An 18,196-nucleotide genomic window follows, 5' to 3' on the forward strand; every position below is an offset into this window, starting at 1 on the left:
CTGAATTTCAACTCTCTTTTTGCGGAAATACATAATAGTGAAAGAGAAAGAGAGGAAACATCTCTGACTGATGTTCAAACAGCTGACTTACCTGGACAAATGAATTATGATATATCCTTGCTGTTTTTTTTCAAATGGTTACATATATAGATGTTATGTTTCTAAGACTTGTTCACTGGAAGATTGTACATGGGTAAGATGGTGTGTTTTTAACTTATTATCTTTTTCAACCAAATCGCAGTACACAACGGTATAGTATCATTTTGAGGTTATTATTTTTAAAACACCTGACATCACTTCTTGGTCTTCTGGCCAGAGGTCCATATATCTCTTTTTAATGAATATGACTTTGTTTGTGTACCGTCTATTTACTGTCTGTTTTGTGCTGTTTTGTGTCTATGTTTACAACTATTGTCTTACGAATTCTGACCTAATGTCTTCGGAGTATGGATTGGTTTGATTGCGATTTTTTTTTTGAGGTATTCATCAGGCATACAGTTAAACCGCTTTACACACTTCCATAATGGTATTTACAGCTCTAGATGCTGCATAAAGGTGTAATATCAAGTTTGTAATCTCAGTTATGTCAGCATTATGCGATAGTTAAAGATTGGGTTTCATCTTCTCATTTCAAATGACAGCACATCAAATCATGGCAGTTTTTTGTGCAACTTTTGACATATTTTTATATTTTTAAAATCACGCGAACTTATGAAAGCTGTGCACAGGTTTGGTGCTTCAAATACCACGTCCATGTAAACAATTGGTGAGTGGACAATCAATCATTTAAACACAGTACCATGTTGCAATACGATGTCACGTGAACAGATAAAACAACAAAAGTAGATAATCATATCCAATTGGAACCAGTGATTTGTTGATTTCACTACAGTGTTCAAACATTTGATTTTCGGAGCATGAGGACACTGATCTGTATACAGAATAGTGTGCAGATTGAAATGCGGGATGCTTAAAAGGAGCGTAGACTATCGGTTCCTAGTACGTATAAAGAAGATTTATTTGACTTAGACCAAACCAAATTCTCCACTCCAGGGTTGAGGATAACGATAGTTTCCTTTTGAGAAAAACTGACAAAGGAAGTATAATTGTAAAAGAAAAACTGTTAGCTTTTTTCTCATCAACGTCTTAAGGCAACATCGATTAATATGAGATTTGTTTGAGTGCATCTTCAGCGTGTTTATGTTGTGTCATACGTTTAAGACTTCATATCTTTATATTTAATTTACATTAACTACAGTTCTCAAATTAATCCTAATTGCTTATAAAAACAGCGATTTAAAAATTTGTTTGCACGTACTTGACAGCCAAGACAAAGGAATGTTTATATCGATACCTATACAAAGTTCAAGTCTAAACATGATGGAATGTAGAAGGTTTAAAAAAATCATTGCGTTGTTTTTCACATCAAATTTGATTTTATTTTAAAAAAACTGAACATGTATTGTTGACAATCACAAAATCATAGAAATATATTACGTATATAGTTATTGTTTAAAAAAAGGTTGGGAAAACTGGAGTTATTGTTTACCATAAACATATTATAACATACACATAACTAATGTGGATATGCTACTTAACGTTGTACAATTCGCTATATAAACAAACAAACAAGCTGCACAAATAGTTGACCACCGAAAATTATGCTTTCTAATACACCTGCAAGTTATGGATAGCTACTGTTGGCAAAGTATGGTAATTTGGAACTGGAAGACTTAATACCATATTTTGCAGTAAGAGCATAGCTTGCTGCTTGTACGAACAGTTTTACTGGTGTTTGCAGTAAATATCCGGTCATCCAAGATGCTAGCACTTTAACGTCACACTTTGGGAGCCGATTCACCAAAAATAACAGAAATAACTCGAGTTTCATATGGCAATATTATAAGTAATTATGACAGTGTATAATATAGACGCTGCCGTTCTCTTTGACCAGTCACGAGTACAGTACGTCTGATTAACATTAGTCGATGGCGTCACATGTACTGATGGGATTTAATCAAATTACAAGAGCAACTAAATCGATTTATTTATAAAACATACTTCTACTAAAACGTGATGACACTTTCTTCTTGAGCACAATGACTGATTGAAGTTTTGTGTTTTTCAGAAACAAAAATTCCATGTTACCACATTCTGAATATTAAGACTTGCGCTGTAGTTCACGGCATAATATTTAAACTTAATACTAGTATGCTATCTTCGGCGATTGTTTGCCTTCTGATTATTTGAGTAATATGAGTAAGGATACATATTCTAAGTACATCTATATCACTTCATTGACTTTTGGTTGGCTTCTGATCATTCACAACAGATTTTTTGAAAACATCATGAGTTTTTTAGTCCCCACGGACACCGTCCGGGGGGACTTATAGGTTTGGTCATGTCCGTGCGTGTGTGCGTCCGTGCGTGTGTGCGTCCGTGCGTGCGTCCGTCCGTTCACGCAGATATCTCAGAGATGCAAGAAGCGATTTCATTCAAACTTGGTACAAGGATTACTTCATATGTCATACAGATGCACATCAATTTGTTTTGTGATACGATCCAATATGGCCGCCAGGCGGCCATTTTATTACGATTTTTTCATGTACAGAGCCATTACTCAGACATGTTTCAACCGATTTTATTCAAAGTTGGTACAAGGACATTGACCAATGTCATAGATATGCACATCAATTTGTTTTGTGATACGATCCAATATGGCCGCCAGGCGGCCATTTTATTACGATTTTTTCATGTACAGAGCCATAACTCAGACATGTTGCAACCGATTTTATCAAGCGTTGGTACAAGGACATTGACCAATGTCATAGATATGCATGTTGATTTGTTTTGTGATACGATCCAATATGGCCGCCAGGCGGCCATTTTATTACAATATTTTCATATACAGTGCCATAACTCAGACATGTTTTAACCGATTTTATTCAAAGTTGGTACAAGGACATTGACCAATGTCATAGATATGCATGTCAATTTGTTTTGTGATACGATCCAATATGGCTGCTTAGTGGCCATTTTGTTACGATTTTTTCATATGCTGAGGCATAACTCAGGCATATCTTAACCGATTTTATTCAAGTTGGTACAAGGACATTGACCTATGTCTTACATATGTACGTCGATTTGTTATGTGATACGATCCAATATGGCGCTAGATAGGCAGCCATTTATTACGATGTTTTCATGTACAGAGCAATAACTCAGACATGTTTCAACGGATTTTATTCAAGTTGGTACAAGGAGATTGACTAATGTCATACATATGCATGTCAATGTGTTATGTGAAACGATCCAATATGGCTGCCTTGCGGCCATTTTGTTACGATTTTTTCATGTCAAGGGCCATAATACTCTAAGGCATATCTTAACCGATTTTATTCAAAGTTGGTACAAGGACATTAACCTATGTCATACATATGTATGTCAATTTGTTTCTCTTGATATGATCCAATATGGCTGCATGGCAGCCATTATGTTACAATTTTTTCGTGTCCTTAGCCAAAACTTGGGCATGTCTCAACTAATTTTATTCACCGATTTTATTCAAACTTAGTACAAGGACATTGACCTATGTCATACATATGCACATTGATTTGTTTTATGATACAATCCAATATGGCCGCCGTGTGGCCATTTTTTTCCGATTTTTTCATGTCCGGAACCATAACTCAGACATGCATCAAGCAAATTTATTCAAAGTTGGTACAAGGACATTGACTTATTTATACATATGTATGTCGATGGTTTCACGAGATGGTCCTATATGGCCACATGGTAGCAATTTTGTTATGGTTGTTTCATGTCGAGAGCCATAACTCTGGCAAGTCTCAACTGATCTTATTCAAAGTTGGTACATGTACATTGACTTACGTCATACATATACATGTTGATTTTTTAAACAGTAAGATCAAATATCGCTGCATGGCGGTGATTTTGTTACAATTTTCAGATGTACAGAGCCATAATTCAGACATATTTCCACCAGTATCATTCAAAGTTGGTACAAGGACATTGACCATAATTCATACATATGCTCGTCAATTTGTTTCACGTCATGTAGCAGCAACATGTCAATTATTGAAGTTTCGTAAGTAGGCTTATATGTCAAGAAATACGTACTGCATCAAATTCATGAAACTTTATACAGATGTTAACTGATGTTAAGGTCACATTGCTTTAACATTGAAAAAGACATTTATCAGTGTCATTTTAATTAATTTGTAATTGCATAAGTAATGAACTTTCCTAATTAGGATGATATAGCCACAAATTAATACAGCGTCAAATGTGATGAAACTTGATACAGATGTTGATCTCATAGTGTTGTAAATACTGCATCAAACTTTTTGAAATATGGTACCAGTGATAATCTGTCAAGTGTTAGAATTGTATGCAAAAATGTTTTGCAACATCCTGTTGATTAATTCCTAGTTGACTCATTTTATGAACTTTAGGATGGTGGCCTACATTGGTTTATGTTTTCATCACCATGGAACTCATTCTTGGCCATTGAGCGCCATCTGTATCAAAGTATTTTATCACAGACCTAATTAATGAAGAGGACTCTATCCTCTTAGGACATGTAATCAAAGTACCCATTAACAAGTGGGGACTGTGTCATCAACGATGACTTGTTTTGTGATACGAACCAATATGGCTGCCATGTTGCCATTTTTTTACAATTTTCCATGTCCTGAACCACAACTCAGACATGTATCAAGCAAATTTATTCAAAGTTGGTACAAGGACATTGACTTATAGTATACATATGTACTTCGATTTGTTTCTCGATATGGTCCGATATGGCCACAGGGTGGCAATTTTGTTATGGTTTTTTTCATGTCGAGAGCCATAACTCTGGCAAGTCTCAACTGATTTTATTTAAAGTTTGTACCTGGACATTGACTTATGTCATACATATACGTGTTGATTTTTTAAACAGTAAGATCAAATATCGCTGTGTGGCGGCGATTTTGTTACGATTTTCTCATGTACTGAGCCATAACTCAGACATATTTCCACCAGTATCATTCAAAGTTGGTACAAGGACATTGACCTATTTCATACATGCTCGTCAAGTTGTTTCACATCATGTAAGCAGTATCATGTCAATTATTGACGTTTCATAATTAGGCTGATATGTCAAGAAATACTGCATCAAATTTCATGACACTTTGTACAGATGTTAAGCTTACATTGCTTTAACAGTGAAAAAGACATTTATCAGTGTCATTTTAATTAATTTGTAATTGCATATGTAATGAACTTTCCTAATTAGACTTAGAGTGATATATCCACAAATACAACGTCAAATTTGATGAAACTTGATACAGATGTTGATCTCATAGTGTTGTAAATACTGCCTTAAACTTTATGAAATATGGTACCGGTGATAATCTATTAGTGTTAGGATAGTATGAAAAAATGTTTTGCAACATCCTGTCAACTAATTCCCAGTTGACTCATTTAATGACCTTAGGATAGTGGCCTACATTGGTTTTATGTTTTCATCACCATGGAACTCATTCTTGGCCATTGAGTGCCATCTGTATCAAAGTATTTTTATCACAGACCTAATGAAGAGGACTCTATCCTCTCTGAGGACCTGTAATCAAAGTAGCCTTACAAGTGGGGACTGTGTCATCAACGATGACTTGTTTTAATTGCTTCACATTTCCTTAAGTCCCTGCTTCAATTTCTGTGCTCTCGTGAAGACCTTGTCGTAATCAAGTAGAACTCTGCTGATGGAAATTTCCCATGCGTCGATGTCATTTTACTATGGCCACGTATATAGCCGACATCCACGATCATTTCCGCTGAAATGTCCGGGAACTGCTCAGTGAGGAACTTTGCCAGCACTGAGTTGATAGTCACCAGGACTGGAAGTGACTTTGTTTTAGATCTTCACGAATCTGATCCTGAGTACCATAAGGGTAGAGATTATACCGGAGGTGACCAGACTCTATGTGCTTCTTGATGAATTCTTCCGATGCTTCTGACTCATTTTCTGGTATCCCTCGAATCAGCCAAACAGGAGGATCTTTGTACGGTCTCCTTGGCTTCATTAGCTGAATGTGTTTGCTTATGGCGGCTGCAGCAATATCGTAACCTTTCAAGTTGGACACCCCTATTAGGGAGCGTTCAGTTTTACGGCTGGGGGGCGGCAAAATCTTGTCGCCGGTGTTCAAAAAATATAGACCCCCCTGCATTTTTCGTGAAAAAAAGATGACCCCCCCTTTGTCAGAAGAAAAAAATTGATGACCCCCCCCCCCCCCCTGCTTAAAAATAACTAAAACCCATATGTCAAATTTACCCACATGATTTGGATTTGAACTCCGGTACGCGGCACACTTTAATCGTGTAGCAGAGATGCCAGTGCACAAACTTCTCAGCCACATCCATTGAGTCTGTTAATTAGGACGACTGTAAGGCAATTTGTAACTTCATTTCCATAGACAACTCATGTCCATGGACATTGTATAAAGTGAACTTTATTGGAGTGGTTCGCCAAAGGCAGCCCTCCGGTTAAGAGGGTCATGGGCCATTACTTAAAGTCAACTTTATTCTAGTGGGCCACCAAAGGTGGCCCGCCGGTAAAGAGGGTCGATCATGGCTATTGCATAAAGTAGACTTTACTGGACAGGGCCGCTGAAGGCGCACGGCCATTAAGATTGCCGTGGGGTATTACATAAAGTAAATTTATTGGAGTGGGCCGCCACAGGCGGCCCGCCGGTAAAGAGGGTCGATCATGGCCATTGCATGAAGTAAACCTAATTGGAGTGGGCCGCCAAAGGCGTCTGCCCGTTAAGAGGGTCATGGGTAATACATAATGTATATTTATTGTAGTGGGCCGCCGAAGGCGGCCCGCCGGTAAAGAGGATCGATCATGGCAATGGCATAAAGTGAACTTTATTGTTGGTATTATGTTTTTGAAAATGTGGTGACCCCCCCTTTCCTACCAGTGAAAAAGCGATGACCCCCCCTTTGCGGATTCCAAAATTGTGATGACCCCCCCCCCTGGATTTTGCCGGCCCCCCCCCCCGGCCGTAAAAACTGAACGGTACCTTACTCGGCCAAAGGTTAGAATCTGGACTTTGCAATCAGCAGAGGGTTTCTTCACCTGTATCTGAAAGAACTTCTCATCGGGCATTGGCAGGAACAATTCATGTCTTATGTCACTCGCTGTTGCCCGATACTTGTTTTTAAAGTGGCTGTACATACGTGGCCCTACGGAGAATACTACATCAGATTTAGTAGCATATCTATAGGGTTTTTCCCTCTTTTTCCTCAACTGTCATCGGTGTGCCGGTATCCTTGTGTACTTCCGTGTCTTCGGGTATAGTGTGATTCAAGCAGTTTATTGTTTACATACCTTGGGTTTCTATCTGAGGTGCTCTGTCGCTTATCTAAAATTGAAAACATTGTACGAAATGTAAATGGCGCTTTATATGTTGAGAGTTCTTTTAAATTCGCTTTAGAATGAATTTGGTGTATTCCCTTGTTTTCTCTTGCCCATTAATGTGCTAATTGTGTTAATCCTCCACTGCTATTGGTTCACTGTAAAATGAAGTCCCAAAATAGTGATGCCTGTTTGTAGGCACAAAATGATAAAAACTAATCGTCTTGTCTGCTACAAAATGAGGTATACGCTGCAGACCAGACCGAACTAGGTGAATCTAATGACCATTTTATTTTGCATTATCTATCCTCATTGTAAAATGGCAGGGATTGAAATACTGACACTCAAAAAAGTCTTTAAAATCATGATAAGCAAAATTAAATTGAAGAACGTCCAGACCCTTGGATTCGCGTCGCGTCTCTGAAGGGCGCGCGCGTGTTCCAACAGGGAAGAACGCGAACCGCAGGGTCTCTGCCAGACTATGTTGACCCTTTTCATAAAGAGGGCGTCCTTTAATTATGACGTCATTTTCCGAACGAAAGCGTAATGAAAGCGAGGTCAGTAGGTCCTGTCAGCTGGAGAAGGTAAACAAAGCGCACGAAGTTACGAACTATCGACGGTGTTACAGCAGAACTACCTGAGAATTTTTTCTAGAAAGGTAAGGTATTCAACATTTCTCTACCCTAACATTCCAAGATAGGGCTGTTATGCTGCTTTAACCGCACTTTTGCCACTGTGTGCAGAAAATGTTTGTCATCTCTCTCGCGACCGGTCGCGAGACGCTGTCGTCTGCAAATGCTGAAATGGTTGACGTTGTACCACTGTCTGAGCTCGTGAATGTATTCGTTGGATCACGAAATATCAGGTTGACAACAACATGTTAGCACGCTTATAGAAAGTGAAACACCATAAATATTCTCTAGTGTAATTACATCCCCTGTATACCCGGTTTTGTAAACTTAAATCGGATAAATCTGAACATCGTTGAGGCATCGTTGATGATGGTGCCTCCATCATCCTCATAGTCAATGGTTGAGGACACGAAAGTACGGAATTAAATTGTACAATAAGTTGCTGACTTTCTCGACTGCAGTTCTTGATACATTTGAAGAGATGGATTTGTTTATACTACGTAAATACAGACTCAGGCCTAACAATGACATGAATATGCTGTTAGAAACAGCCGGGATTAAGCCACACTGTCACGTTTATGTTCATTTATGCTCAGATCATTTTGAAGTTGTTTCTTGATGTCCATCAAGCGACAGTGGATAGGTATGTGTAATCGCTGTGAAAAGATGCTTACTCGGAATTTATTTCCACAGGGAGGTTTGAAACATGCCCCTTAATTGCTGTATTCCTGGTTGTACTGGTAAGGGTTACCGGAGAGTGTCTGGTCAAACGGTCTCTTTCTTTAATTTCCCACGCGATAAAGACCTCGTGAAGAAATGGCGTCATGCAACAAGGCGAGATCCCAATGCAGCTGTTTCAAGTACCAAGGTCTGTTCCCTACATTTCAAGAAAGATGACTTCCGATACACACTAACAAGAAAGAGACTCTTGTGTAACAGTGCGGTGCCATCACAATTTGCGTGGACCAATCTGATTCAGAATAGGAAAACGCCTGTAGAATGGAGAGCTGAATCGGCAAACTCAACTGTTAAAGACACAGTGACAACAAAAACAGTCCTAGGGGAGTGTCAAAATACCTGTGACACAGTAAATGCTGAGGAACTGATCATGCAACATAAACTGAACATAGAGAAGTTGAAACAAGATAATCTACAGAAAGACATAGACATAGAAAAATTGAAGAGTGAAATTGAAATTCTCAAAGACAGTTATGAAAAGGAATTAATGAAGGTCAGAAATGAAATAACTGAACTAAAAAATGAAATGATAGCTGTGGATGAAAAGCACTGTCAGATTGCTTTTAGTGTACACAGATTTTTAGATTCTGACAATGATATAGCTTTCTATACTGGTTTTCCTGGTACCAAGACTTTTCTGGATGTTTTTGAATTTTTAGATACAGGAGAAAAATGGAGAGAATGTCAGATACTGGAATACTGGAAATGAGAAATGTAACATGGATAATTCAGGTACCAGGAATAATTTCCACAGAAATAAGTTAGGTCGACCAAGATCTCTGGAACCTCTTGATGAATTTTTTCTAGTACTTTGCAGATTACGGCAAGGTTTTCCTGAACATCATTTGGCCAACCTGTTTAATATTTCATCGTCAACAGTAAGCAGAATCGTTGTAACTTGGGTAAACTATATGTATTTGAAACTAGGCAGTCTTGACATATGGCCTTCAAGAGATGTTATCACAGCAACAATGCCACTCTCAATGAAAGAAAAATATCCATCAACCACGGTTATAATTGATTGCACTGAAATAAAATGTGAGGTTCCATCGTCTCTTATTTTACATAATGAATTGTTTTCACATTACAAAAATCACGTGACCATGAAAGGATTAATAGGAATTTCTCCATCAGGTGGTATCACATTTGTGAGCCAGTTATATACGGGTTCAATAAGCGACCGTGAAATGGTGAAAAGAAGCGGTTTTCTGGATATGTATTTTGATGTTGGAGACTCTGTGATGGCAGACAAGGGATTCACCATATCAGACCTTCTAAAGCCTAAAGGTGTTTCTTTAAACACTCCCCCATTTCTTGAGAAGAGAAATCAATTTGATGCAGGTGAAGTTGTTAAAACTCAAGAAATAGCTGCAGAACGAATACATGTTGAGAGAGCCATCAATAAAATGAAACAAATTCATATTTGGGACAAAGTGTTCCCTTTGTCTATGTTTGGCAGCATCACCCAAATGTGGACGGTATGTGCACTTCTTTGCAATTTTCACGATCTAATTAATAGTATGTAGAAAGAGAAATGTACACAAGCAGTCTACTCACTTTTCTAGTTAATTGCAAAAAAGTAGTTTTATTAAATGTTAAGTCAAGTGCATTTCATAATAGTATTTTTTTCAAAATATTTAACATTTGAGAACATAGTGAACTCTGTAAATAAATAGAAATACATTAATTTTAAACAGAGTTGGCCTATGTAAATGTTATCTTAAAGTCACAAGTAATCATAAATATGTGTATATCAACATTGATTTTTAAAAGTGGCAAAGCCTTTCAGTTATATATTCTGTGAAATTACAAATATAAATAGTTAAAAGTGTTTAAAGAGAAAATGTATATTCTGATACTGTAATCATAAAACTGGTATTTTAAATATTTATACAACCTGTGGATTATTTATACCAAGAGATCATATATTCTCAGTAAATTATTTACAAAAAAATAACTGAGACTTTAGTTTTCAATAATATTTACATGTTTTATCAATTATTTATTTCAGCAATATAAATACTTTTAGAATGTAGAATTTTCAGTGCTCTATAATTAAATTTGATCAGTCAATATAAATATAAATAAAAGCAATGGTTCAGATATGAATATTTTAATAAATGTTGAATAAATCTATATTGGATGATGTATTTTCTGTCTTTTTGAGTGTATTTTAAAGCAAACTTCACTCTGGTGTAAATACTTGGCTTAACTTTTTTGTCTCACAAAGATTAGACATACAGGATCTAAGAATATTTCAAAGTCTGACAATATGAAATTCATAATTCACTGTTGTGTTGCATTGTGAGATGCAATAACACATGGCCCATAATAATTTACAAAGAAATCATTCAATTTTAGAAACATCATTCTCCAAAATGCATAGTTAAAATCTATTCTTTCAACACTTAAACCCCTGTGGGTGTAGATGATGAAATCACACCACTGTGCACCTGTGATGGCCATCTGGCCTTGTACTTGATAATAATATCTGTGAGTTTGTTTCAAAACAGGTCTATTATCAATATTTTCACTGCAGAAATTTGGGTCAAAATATGCATCTAATGGTGTAATGTTTTTTTTTTTATTCAGGGCATTTTACTTCACAGATATCAAAGTGTGAATCAGCACTCATGTCTATAACCTTACCATCAGGGGAACATGCAAGAAAACCTTGTGTTGTGTCAATAACTAGACCACATTTATATACTGTTATACTGTAACCACCATTTTGCATAAATTTAATGTAAGCCTCCAAAGCTTTCTTTTCAAACATCCTTCCGTGTTCTGTGCTCACTGACCTAAATGGCTTTGGATTAAATAATCGCTCAGCAAGAGTATCAAAATTATGCTTTCTAGTGCAAACATCAAAAAATGTTGACGCAGTTATCCTTGGTTTGCAATATTCCCACTATTTGTCACAAGCTGCCTGGCCCCTGGTATCAACCTCAATGCTTGAAGCAGTGTTTTCATCAATTGTTAGTTGACTTATTAAAGCTTTGAGACAATCAGGTAGTTGTTTATCTGTAGATTCAGTTGGCAATGAAGAGAGTGGAAATCTAGGGTAACTAATCAGTGGCATAGTATTTACTGGAACTCTTGCTGAAGGGTTAGTTGAAATGTAAACAGCAAAGTTGGATTCACTTGGTGCTATCTGATAACTTAACGCTGAACCTCTTGGCATTTCACCAGCTTTAGTATCAATCATATTTGTAGTATCATTCAAAGGAGTGATCAACATTGCAAAACTTTTGGGGTTTCTGTCAACACAATTCTTTTTTAATGTTACTTCATTGTCAACATTAATCACATCACCTCTTACAGCTTGATACAAAGTACAGCACACTGCATCCCCCTGATTTTTCTGACCCACTTTAAGCTTTTTAACAGCTACATCCATAGCTGCTGAGGGTTCAATTCCATCAGTCCGTCTTTGATTCCACTTTTGTAATTTTGATGTCACAGGAATATTACCATTCAAATCTTTCTGTAGATTTTCATCATTTACATCTTTGTATCCATATAGCGAAAATTCACAAATTCGGAACTTAAGCCCAATCATGTGGTAACAAAAACCAGATTTACCTGCAACACATGTACACTGGCCATACAACACCTCACCACTTACTAAATGCAGAGCTAATTTTAGAGAATGAGGATCTTTGGTTTTACTGTAGCTGTGAAAACATTTTGATTTACAAAAAAAAGAAGGATTCTGAAACTGCTGTCTGTAGGCTAAAAATATAGTTCTCATGATGAAATACAGAACCACGATGAAATGAAGTTGCTTCTCCTCTTTTGTGTCTGTGCAAGGCCTTACCACCCTGTGTTGCATAGCGGTCCATCTGGGCTCGGGAAAACAATGGCAGTTTCTCAAGTGATGTGCCCCATCCTGTCACTGGGAAACAGCTTTGAATAGATGTAGATGGTTGAGTAGGTGCTAATTTATTATTTCTTGTTAACCCCAGGCTTCTCCTTTTCAGCTCTGTGTATATGTTGTTTGTATCTGGATCAACAATGGTATCTATTTTGTTGGCAATAAAGTGATGCACTCTGAAAAATATAAATATAGTATAATCCATTTAGTATACCTTTGAACATGGAACCTAGTGAATTGTTTTGTCTTAAGAAAATTGAGATTTAGTCACCATGACAATGGGTTTCCATTTTTATAAAAATGTACGTGTGTTTGGTAGACATCATCTTAAATCAAGTCCTATTCAATCATGGCTTTGAAAACAAGAATAAAACAAGATCCCTTACCTTGAAGATTACCAGATTGATGTTTCTTGAAATTCAGTAATATTGCATACAACTTAATAACAAGATAACATACATGCAGACAATTAACAGTTACATGTACTCGATCATGTGAATAACAAGTAGTGTATCAACATACAGAGTTTGTATTTCATAGAAAACTGAACAAGAAACTGCATTGCTGGAATACCTTGCCACAAGTTCTGCTTTAGTCATACTCTGCCACGGTTTGTCTCCTCTACACTTCAACCAGAATCTCAGCTCGTCATTGGTTAACCTTGCTGGCTCCCTTCCATTCAATACTGCCCCTGGAATGTCATCTTCTGTTGTTCATATCTTTTGAAAATTGTAAACATTGTGAGACGATGAACAGGATTTACCAGAACAGAACATCGACACGCCGCGGGAGAAACAACTAGAAGCATGGCTCGAAAATATGGACTAGGACTTTGTGAAATATGCTAGAACTGGAAATCGAATTTTGTTTGGGTGTTGTTCAAAAAAAAATTGACCTATTCATCACAGCAAGCAATATACTCATCGGTGAATTTTTCATTTACTACAAGCTTCAGCAAGCAATGTAAGCTTACTCATCGGTGAATTTTTTATAGACTACATGCGTCAGTTTTTTCAAAGTCATCTTCTGCACTATCGCCATATTTATTCGTCGATTTTTTTTCTTTTGGAGATATCTAACGCTTCACACGATACAAAGCGTCGCCATACATTTCGTAACCCACGATCACTGAAACGGAACTTTTCGCCACCTCTCTGAATGACGAGAAAATCGCCCGTAACTTTATCCCCACCACGCAGTAAGATTTCCCCATGCATGACAATCAAATCCTGTATTATAAACTCGGGCAAGATTGCCTTCCCACTCCTAAATCTCCGTTTGAGCCATTGGGGTGTCACAGGACGAAGGTAAACCAGAGACTTTGTTCAAGTCGGTGAATTTTCAAAAAATAAAATGATTTGTAAAAGTTCCTCGTGTAAAATTTGGTAGCGTTTTTGGACGCGTTTTTATTTAGTCTGTGCAGCAGCAGTAGTGAGTTAGTTTGTGCCGGGTAAAACTCCCCTGTATCGCGTTCACCCCACTCAACGCGTTCACATAATCCTACTCACACATTTCACAGGAAAACAGAACACAGATCATTGCATTCTAGACGTTCACACAACTCACATGCTCACAATCACGCACTTGAACCAAGTCTCGTAAACCAGTAAGTAAATCGAGAGAAAAGCTGTGCACAAACAGTGCGGTGGTCGGCGCTTGGAAAGTAGGCGTGGTAGTTTTCTCTTTGAGTGTAACGCGTGCTCTTATTGGTCCGCCTGATTTTCTAATTCCATCAAACTCCTTAACGCAAAATAGTGGGGGTATCCCGCACGGCGTGGTTAGTGGAAGACTCCTGTCTGGCTAACGAGCCGTGCGAGCGGACGATGCTACTGACATCGCTTTCATTACGCTTTCGTTTGGTAAATGACGTCATAATTAAAGGACACCCTCTTTATGAAAAGGGTCTATACGGTGTAGATTTTAACTTGGTACTATTATTCTGATCCAAACGAAGAACAACACGATGATGTAGTTGTTTTCTATTATCTCCTAGAATCATATGCTGATGAGATACACACCGCAGTTTAAGTTGGAACTCATTATCATTATGAATCGAAAATATTTGATATATACTTATTTTAGTAAAAAAGCAATATGCATTATATCTGACCAAAGTTAAGCGTTAAGAAAAGCTACATTGTCTGTATGTTATGCCCCATTATCGTTGAAACTTCACATTATCGGAATCAATTGCAAGTAGTGATCAATAACTTAGATCGACAAATGCCAAGTTCACATATATGATCCGAGTTGCCTTTTGCATCAATTACTGTGAACTGACCTATACGCATTCAATATTGGCGTATAGAAAACGATTTGTGATACTTGGATACAATAAAGGCGTTCAGTTACATCAATTTACGTACAAATGTGACTTTAGCATATATTCATATACACGTCAAAAAAATAATAAATTGACTAATCATAGTGACCTAGATAACATTTTAACCAACGCAAGTACAGCTTTTTTCGATAAAAAACAACACCCATCTTTAGATAACTATTATGTCAATTATCATGAAAATCGCACATCAGTCGCACACGGGGATGTAATTTTGATGTTAAGGAAGAAAATGGAAGGGTATTGTGAATTAGGAAAGAGGTCATGGGAGAAAAGAATGACACTGAGGGATTGTATCTTGAACGTACCGGACGTAATGTGACACATAACACACTTTGTTTACCTATAGAACCTATGAATCTAGCTTAAATCTTAGTCAAATCGAGTCAAATCCAGTGTTTTCCAATTGTCGAAGTTTATGCACAGGCTTGATGCAATACACTGTAGGTATATTTACGGTTTAAAGTTCAGGCAAGATATATTTGATGAACTGCACTTGCGCAGATGCGCTCTTGAAAATTGTAAGTTTTACGAGTCTGCTTCGGAGAGTCGGTACAAAACCTCTTGGCATATCCAGCCTATATCCAGACTATATCTGCCACATTTTGCCTATAGTTGCGCAAAAATGGTGACCCTCCCAAAAAGCACGCATGGAAGTTCATAACCCTTGGGTAAAAATGCTTGTGCAAAACAATTTCTGTCCAATCCCTTTGAGGGGATTTCAAAATTATAGCAAGTCAGAAGGGGAGATTTGAATGTTAACGCATTCTTTGTTGGGGGGGGGGGTCATTTTTCGTCTCCGTATTTTGTGGTCTTTCTGATCTGCTCTAGATAAACGCGAAGATAGTATCGTGTGTTTACAGCAAAGTCGCACTTACGTGCCATCAGAGAGCTGAAATACACATACAAGTCTGCTTCGGAGAGGGCGCTGCTCCAAACAGATCTTCTCGCTGTTTCGTCTCTACAACTCTCCGCAAATTACATCGATGAGAAGAGAGTTTTTAGTTATCGTCAAGAATGATCGTTGCAATGAAGATACAAGGTAATTGTATATGCTTCATTGGCTGAAATTTGTTGTGCTTTGAAGAAGAAAAACGAAGATTTTCCGTCGTTGCACTGCATACTGTCAACTATTTGTGTAGGCCCATTGTTCATATGCAAATTGGGCCATGCCACAATGTCAAGACTGTGCTGAAACCTCCAGGGTAACATTCACGCAAGGTGACCTGTTTCTGTGCAGGAAGTGTAAGAAAAAGCGATTCTCGAAGAAAGCAAATTCTCAGCCAGCAAGTCAAGATTATGAAACTGCGATCGCAGCTTCTTCACTGACCAGTCCAGAAAAGGAAAATCTAACTATGGAGCAGAAGCTTGATGACATCAACGGCAAGCTTGCGTGCTTGCCAGCTGTTGTGCAAGATATTCAAGACATAAAATCTGCCCAGAATACAATCACTACATCTTTGGAATACTTCAATACAATAGTGGAAGAAATTAGGGGACAGATTGATCGTCTTGAAAGTGACAACAAAGTGATACAGCAACGAAACGATGAACTCACTAAACGCATGACGGAACTTGAAAAGATGCAAGAAGACCAAAACCAATATAGCAGGAGAGAAAATATAGAAATCGACGGAATTCCGGAAACTCCAAATGAAAAAACAGATGACATTACACTGACAGTGGTCAAACAAATCGTCCCACGATATTGAAGTGACGCACACGATTGGAAAACAAGATCAAAGAGCGGGAGCCACTAGACATCGACCAATAATTGTAAAATTTGCCAGTCGAAGAATGCGTGACAGAACATACAGTGAAAGAAAGAATATCAAAGGAACAACCACGGACAAACTTGGGTATCGCGAGAAGAATAAGATCTACATTAACGAGAACTTAACTCCGTTCAAACGAAATTTGATGAAACAGGTGAATGTCAAGAGGAAGAGTTTACACTACAAATACCTATGGACATATAACAACAATATCTATGTTAAAAAGGAACAAGGTATGCAGTCTGTCATTATTCGTAATGAGGCAGATATGGTTAAAATAAGATGAAAGTTAACAGTCATGCTCAAACTATACAAATACCATGCACATATTAGACACGAATCTTTATCAGATATCTAGTCATTCTTACTCCATTACAGAATTCAATGATACTTTTTCAAACAGAGAGAACTCTTTCTCTGTTTCACACATTAATATCAGGTCTTTGAACAAAAATGTCGACAATTTTAAGTCGGTTTTTGAGGATTGTATCATTCATAAGTTTAAGATAATTGCTCTCACAGAAATATGGCAGATTCGGAACAAAAATATGTTCAACATGGAGAACTACACATTGGAAACAAGGTGTAGAAGTCATTGTAAAGGTGGAGGTGTTGGGATCTATGTACATACGTCTATACAATATAATATTTGTGACGAAATTTCAGTACCCAATGCAGAATCGTTATGGTTAGAATTTAAAGACAAAGGCAAACAGTATATTGTTGGTGTAATTTATAGACCACCAAGTGACGATGAAATGTTATTTATAGATGGCCTTGAAAATACTTTGCGTTTGATAAACCACAAATACCATGGTTGTGTTTTAGTTGGTGATTTTAATATCAACATCAACCAGTCTTCAAGTATGTCTAACAGGTTATTGAACAATCTCCATTGTTTAAACTATGAGCAAGTCATTCAAGATCCAACTAGGATTACCAGTTATTCACAGACAACCATTGACCATATTTATACAAATCTCTGTGACAGAAGCATTGATGCTGGTGTTCTCTATGCTGAAATTTCTGACCACTTACCAGTTTTTGTATTTTTTAATAATTTTTGTTTATCACTACCAGACAAAGTGCGAGTTTTGTCAGGGGATTTTTCCAATTATAGCAAGGATATCTTTACAAATGACCTCAGAAGAGAAACATGGGACGATGTTATCTCTTGTCAAGATGTCAATTTAGCTTATAGAAACTTTTCAATCCCTCAATTATTCTTCAAAACACGCCCCTTTTAAGTCATTCAGCAAGTTAAAAAGAAAAACAAACCTTGGATTACCCCTGGTATAAGAAAATCAATAAAAGCTAAACATAGTATGTATAAGAACTAATCAAGGGTGGGTTCAAGGAACCTTTTTGTAGCAAATACAAGAAATATAGAAATTGTCTAACTAATATCCTGAA

General features: G+C 37.3%; 1 protein-coding gene across 1 annotated transcript; it reads left to right on the top strand.

The window, feature by feature from the left end:
• The first annotated feature begins 8,758 nt into the window (after positions 1-8,758).
• On the top strand, positions 8,759-9,499 carry LOC139152294 (uncharacterized). Its single transcript, XM_070725470.1, has one exon. It carries the CDS (start codon positions 8,759-8,761, stop codon positions 9,497-9,499), a length of 741 nt encoding a protein of 246 aa, XP_070581571.1.
• The last annotated feature ends 8,697 nt before the right edge of the window (positions 9,500-18,196 follow it).

This window comes from Ptychodera flava, chromosome 1, assembly GCF_041260155.1.
Source record: "Ptychodera flava strain L36383 chromosome 1, AS_Pfla_20210202, whole genome shotgun sequence".
Classification (NCBI taxonomy): domain Eukaryota; kingdom Metazoa; phylum Hemichordata; class Enteropneusta; family Ptychoderidae; genus Ptychodera; species Ptychodera flava.

Coding starts and splice junctions, on each gene's coding strand:
- LOC139152294 (XM_070725470.1), top strand. CDS start 8,759: ATGCCCCTTAATTGCTGTATTCCTGGTTGTACTGGTAAGGGTTACCGG.